At 35.3% G+C, this 6000-nt stretch overlaps 2 protein-coding genes across 2 annotated transcripts; both read left to right on the plus strand.

Annotated features, from left to right (window-relative positions):
• Positions 1-54: 54 nt before the first annotated feature.
• On the plus strand, positions 55-2783 carry LOC143607380 (uncharacterized). Its single transcript, XM_077082847.1, has 4 exons — positions 55-162; positions 788-903; positions 995-1805; positions 2454-2783. Exons 1-4 carry the CDS (start codon positions 103-105, stop codon positions 2781-2783), a joined length of 1317 nt encoding a protein of 438 aa, XP_076938962.1. The 5' UTR covers positions 55-102.
• Positions 2784-2849: 66 nt separating this feature from the next.
• On the plus strand, positions 2850-5378 carry LOC143607381 (uncharacterized). The gene is made up of 6 exons (XM_077082849.1): positions 2850-3176; positions 3921-4142; positions 4225-4320; positions 4402-4596; positions 4676-4789; positions 4960-5378. Exons 1-6 carry the CDS (start codon positions 2850-2852, stop codon positions 5218-5220), a joined length of 1215 nt encoding a protein of 404 aa, XP_076938964.1. The 3' UTR covers positions 5221-5378.
• Positions 5379-6000: the final 622 nt, after the last annotated feature.

Here is a 6000-nt window from a genome sequence, read left to right on the forward strand (position 1 = left end):
CCACTCGTGCGCGCCCGGCTGTTTCCGCCGCTCAGGGCCGGGTGTGACACACTGTCATCAGAGGGGAGCATATTAAGAGCTTGGAACCTGCCTGACGGTCAGATGGTGTGGGAGTCGTTTCTGGCAGGGTCAAAGTCCTCAAAGGCATTAGTAACTGTTCCCGTGAGTAACATAAAATCTTCTTACACTTCTACTGCACTCTATACTTCATAATCCATACCTGTCATCATGGTACATTAACTGAACTGAAACGTGATTTCCGTTAGTTAAGTGTTTCAGTGTCTTTTTGAATCTAAACCTAAACTGGAAAAAGCGGTTACATGTTTTTTTTTTCTTTTCAATTTGGTAATATGGTTAACTAACTAACCGTTTTCCATTTTCAGTTTTAGCAAACTTCAACAATTAGTTTCTCACAACTTTGAAAGTATGGCTAAAATGAGAAAGTTAGCATGAAACTTATCTGAAACATACATTTTGTACCAACAGTTATAACAAACTGATTTTCTACCTACTATAATGAAAATTTCTACAATATGTTATCTTGAATGATAAATTTTAGCTGGCAAGCTTGAACTAATTAACCGTTTTCTAATTTATAATTGCATTTTCAATTTAACAAACTTCAATAATTAGTTTCTCACAACTTTGAAAGTCCTGAAATGAGAAAATTGGCATGAAATGTATATCTGAAACATACATTTTGGACTAACAGTTTAACAAGTTGATTTTCTACTTACTATAATGAACATTTCTACAATATGTTATCTTAAATGGTATATTTTATCAGGTGAACTTGAAGGTGGATCTGGACAGTCCAATTTTTGTTTATGGTGGTGGAATACTTCATGCTATTTCCAGCATTGATGGGGAGTATCTTTGGAAGAAAGACCTTGCATCTGAAGGGTTTGGCCAATTCAATGCTTGATGCACTTTTTCAGTTTCTATATTTGAGTACCTGATCTTTGATAGATTTATCTTTATTATCCCTGTGCAGCAACATTGATGTTCATCAGTTGATTCTTCCTGGTGGGAGTGATGTAGTTCATGCAGTAGGAGTTACTGATTCATCTCAGTTTGATACCTATGAAATCGATGTTAAGAATGGAGGCTTACTAAAACATACAACTGCATCATTTCCAGCTGGCATTGATGGGGAAATTGTTCTAGTTTCAGGTGACAGATTTGTGGTGTTGGATGCTTCAAGGTCTGTTTTGGTGTTAATAACCAAAACAAACGGACAGATCCACCTTCAACAAACCCATGTTTCAGATCTTATTCACGGGTCTTCTGCAAACACAGTTATTTTACCTTCAAAGCTTTCAGGAATATTCTCTCTAAAAACAGATAGTTGCATAGCTTTTATTAAAGTGACCAACGAAGGGAAGTTACATGTAATGGAGAAAGTTGATAAAACAGTGGTTATTAGTGATGCATTGGCTCTTTCAGAAGGTGAACAAGCTTTTGCACTTGTTCAACAAGGAGATAGTAAGATTGAGCTATCTGTAAGGCTTGTTAATGACATGAGTAGCAATCACCTTAAGGAAACTGTCAAGATGGATCACGAGAGAGGATCTGTGCACAAAATATTCATCAATAATTATGTCAGAACAGATAGGTCACATGGTTTTAGAGCATTGATTGTTATGGAGGATCATTCATTATTATTGCTACAACAAGGTGAGATTGTTTGGACTAGAGATGATGGCCTTGCTTCTGTTATTGATGTGACAACATCAGAACTACCTGTGGAGAAAATTGGTGTATCGGTAGCTAAAGTTGAGCACAGTCTTTTTGAGTGGCTTAAGGTATGAAACTTCTTGACTTGTTTATTAACTCTTAAATGAAATAACTAGGCTTGTAATTGAACCGAACGAACATGAATGGAGCTTGTTCGTGTTCCTTTGTTGAAGTTTACCTGAACAAATGATCGAACACGAACACATTAAATAGACTGTATTATTGTCCGTATTTATTTGTTAAGAAAATGAACATGCCATTGTTATTATATGTTCTTTATTAACAGTATAAACAAACAGTTCATGAATGTAAAAATGAACGGACAAACTGGACCTAGATGAACAAACATAACTGAGCTAAAATTAGTTAAAAGTAATGTGAAGAACAATGTATTGCCTTAAAAAGTTATCAAAATTAAACTAATAATGGGCAAAAAAAAATTTAAATGAATATATTAATGAACGTAAACTAACGAACATAAACGAATTTAAATGAACGGTAGTATATGAAAGTTCTCAAACATAAACAAACGAAGTTCATGTTCGTTCGTTTAACTATATAAACACAAGAGTTTGTTCATGTTCATTCGTTTATTAAACAAACGAACCTAAACTGTCACTGAACATACGGTTCGTTTACAGGTCTAGTAAAACTATTTGTATAGTAGAATATGAAGTTTAAATGCGAGTCTTGACAAATTAAGATTTTTGTTGAAGGGTCATTTGTTGAAGCTAAAAGGAACTTTAATGCTTGCAACACCAGATGAAGTAGCAGCTATACAGAAGATCAAATTACAAAGTTCCCAAAAAAGCAAGATGACCCGAGACCATAACGGCTTCCGCAGACTACTTATACTACTTACCAAAGCTGGCAAGCTTTACGCCTTGCATACAGGAGACGGACGGGTTATCTGGTCAACCCTACTTCAATCACTACGTGCCACATCATCACAACAATGCACTGGTCTCAAATTACGCCAGTGGCAAGTCCCGCACCATCACGCACTGGATAACAACCCATCTGTTCTTGTTGTTGGCAGATGTTGACTTTCTTTGACTTCTCCTAGTGCATTGTCTGTTGTAGATGCCTACACTGGAAAAGAGGTTCAAAATATGGGCCCCGCACAACATTCTACTGTGCAAGTTATTTCGTTACCCTTTAAAGATTCCACTGAGCAGCAACTTCATTTGTTGATAGATGCTGATAAACGTGCTCATTTGTACCCAAAAACTCCTGAAGCTGCCCAAATCTTTGAACGCGAGTCTGAAAACGTGTATTGGTATGATGTTGAATCTGAAGCTGGAATCTTGAGGGGGTATGGGGTGAAAAAGACTCATTCTGGTGATGAATACTGCTTCGAGGCTAGAAACTTATGGTCAATTGTGTTTCCATCTGAATCTGAGAAAATAATCGCAACCGTGACGAGAAAACCAAATGAGGTATGTTTTTCTTATTTGCTAAAAAAGGTAAAAGGGCAAATATTATAAAATTTTAGCATACTTTCTGTTTTTTTTTGTATTTTTTTTATTTGTAAAAGTTCCTTAACAAAATTTTACACATAAAAACCCAACATATGCTGTGTGCCTGTGTTATGATAAAAGTCGCTTAACATGTTAACAAGTTTGAAACAGAAATCTCTTAATTATGATTGGATGAAATCATGAAAACATTATCTGAAAATTTTTATTGTAATTGCGTTAAAAATCATTTATTTATAACTTTTTAACGATTTTAAATTTATACAAACTGCTTTATATGTTTTTAGTGTTTTATTTTTTACATCATTGACGCTCATGTATTTTTATTATATTGCTTTTGAAAGATTATATGCTATTGTCAGCTTATTGAATAAAAAAATGTAAAAGAAAACACAAACAGTGAACAGACTTTGCTTTGCCATGTGTCCAATTTAAAACATAAATTTATCTAAGTTCTTTCCTTACGTATTAATATGTTTACAAAATTCACAATTTTGTTCAATTAACATGTGGGACTTTTATTAGTAAAAAAATTGTTAAGGGACTTTTATGGGAAAAAACAAATGAAAGTATGTTGGTTTTTTATGTGCAATAAACTGTTAAGGGACTTTGTGAGAAAATACAAAAAATATGTTGGTTTTCTTTTTTTAATAGTATTTGCCGAAAGTAAAAAGGTAACCAAATATTCCTTTTCTTGTTTTTTAGGTGGTTCATACTCAGGCAAAGGTGATTGCAGATGAGGATGTGATGTATAAATACATATCGAAAAATATGGTGTTTGTTGCTACTGTTTCACCTAAAGCAAGTGGTCCAATTGGCTCAGCAACTCCAGATGAATCAGCATTGGTGGTCTACCTTGTGGATACCGTGACTGGTCGCATACTGCACCGCATGACTCATTTAGGCTCACAGGGTCCGGTCCATGCAGTGAGTATATCAATCTTTGCTTTCTTCACTTTTGTCAAAAAAAACTTGCTTTTTTCATTAAATAACTATTTATATTTTGAAGGTCCTTAGTGAGAACTGGGTAGTCTACCATTACTTCAACTTACGAGCACACCGATACGAGATGTCGGTAATTGAGATTTATGATCAGTCTCGTGCGGTACGGTTCTTAAACATGAATTTTCCTAAAGTATTCAACGAATCAACCATTATTATGCTTAATTTCAATTACCACTTGCAGGAAAATAAAGATGTTTTGAAGCTTATTGTTGGAAAGCATAATCTCACAACCCCGGTGTCGTCTTATTCTCGGCCTGAGGTTTCTACCAAATCACAATCTTACTTCTTCACGCATTCGGTGAAAGCAATATCAGTAACTTCAACTGCAAAAGGCATAACTTCCAAGCACCTTCTTATTGGCACAATTGGGGATCAGGTTAGCCTACAATATAATGAATTTGTAATCTTTATTTTTCGTGAATTTATTATAATTTTATTCGAGTTTCACTTAATAGGTATTAGCTCTTGACAAGAGGTTTGTTGATCCAAGAAGGTCCCTTAACCCTACACAGGCCGAGAAAGAGGAGGGTCTTTTACCACTCACAGATGCTTTATCGATTATTCCACAGGTGGAACAAACCTCTTCCCTTCTTTTTGCTGTTATTAGATCATCTGTTTATAGCTAGTTATATATATATACATGCTAAGAATCAATATTATGTTAAGAACCGCATAGGCACATGTACATATGCATATACAACTTTGTGACTGATGAAAAACAACTGTGTGTATGGTGCAGTCGTACGTGACACATGCATTTAAAGTGGAGGGTCTAAGAGGCATAGAAACGGTACCTGCAAAGCTGGAGTCAACGAGTCTTGTGTTTGCATATGGTGTGGACTTGTTTTACACCAGGGTTGCACCGTCAAGAACATACGACTCACTCACGGAGGATTTCAACTATGCATTGCTTCTACTTACTATACTTGCCCTCGTCGTCGCCATCTTTGTAACTTGGGTTTTGTCTGAGAGGAAAGATCTGCAAGACAAGTGGAGGTAACTACTTCCTTGCTCCGGTTAATTAATGTGTTATTTTTAATATCCTAGTCCATTTCATATGCGTACAATTTTGACACTTGTTTATTAGTTTTAAGAGCGAAATTTCATACTCTGGTTTCTCATGGAAATGGTTTCATTTCACCATAACAAACAAGGTTTCATTGTTAGACTTGCTATTTATTTTCGGTTCGGTTGGTTGATATTCTTTCGAGTTATCATATGAATGGGGTGGTTGTGGATTGATTGGAAATTCAAATGGCCTAAGAATATGAAGGATTGAGGTAGAAGAGATAGTGACTTGACTCGATTAATCTCCATGTCATTCATTAAAGAAGGAGCCCTTTAAATAGGGAAACAAGCTAACCTAGACTCAACTGACCCTACTAAACTCATGGAACAATAACCACCTAAACGTGGGATAGGAAGCATCCCCCACTACGGCGCTACCCCTTTATTCTCATACATGCTTAAAAAAGAAAACAAACAAAACAATTAACTTAAACAATAGCTTGTGAAACATGACCATAGAATGACCCCTCATGCATGCCGACCCTATCCGGTACACATCAGGGGTGTGTATTTACAGAATGTGATTTAATTGATGGGTGGCATTGAAGAATCGCTGAAGTAAAAACAAGAATCCGAATCGAAGTATTACCAAACCTGAATGGATGATTAAATCAATTAATGCTGATATAAATTAAACCTGGTTAAAAATATCATGGAAAAATAGACAATACTAAAAATCTTTTTAAATTGAATCATATTTGTTATTAATTTT

Source organism: Bidens hawaiensis, unplaced genomic scaffold (assembly GCF_021521415.1).
Source record: "Bidens hawaiensis isolate Kalapana, Puna unplaced genomic scaffold, B.hawaiensis_p1.1 tig00081702_1, whole genome shotgun sequence".
NCBI classification, from domain to species: domain Eukaryota; kingdom Viridiplantae; phylum Streptophyta; class Magnoliopsida; order Asterales; family Asteraceae; genus Bidens; species Bidens hawaiensis.

What these genes read in the sequence shown, in the direction of transcription:
- LOC143607380 (XM_077082847.1), top strand. Translation starts at nt 103, where the DNA reads ATGGTGTGGGAGTCGTTTCTGGCAGGGTCAAAGTCCTCAAAGGCATTA. An exon ending in AAAGACCTTGCATCTGAAGG is followed by an intron (nt 904 to 994) that starts GTTTGGCCAATT and finishes ATCCCTGTGCAG; the next exon opens with CAACATTGATGTTCATCAGT. An exon ending in GTCTTTTTGAGTGGCTTAAG is followed by an intron (nt 1,806 to 2,453) that starts GTATGAAACTTC and finishes TTTTTGTTGAAG; the next exon opens with GGTCATTTGTTGAAGCTAAA.
- LOC143607381 (XM_077082849.1), top strand. Translation starts at nt 2,850, where the DNA reads ATGGGCCCCGCACAACATTCTACTGTGCAAGTTATTTCGTTACCCTTT. An exon ending in TGACGAGAAAACCAAATGAG is followed by an intron (nt 3,177 to 3,920) that starts GTATGTTTTTCT and finishes CTTGTTTTTTAG; the next exon opens with GTGGTTCATACTCAGGCAAA. An exon ending in TTGGCACAATTGGGGATCAG is followed by an intron (nt 4,597 to 4,675) that starts GTTAGCCTACAA and finishes TTCACTTAATAG; the next exon opens with GTATTAGCTCTTGACAAGAG.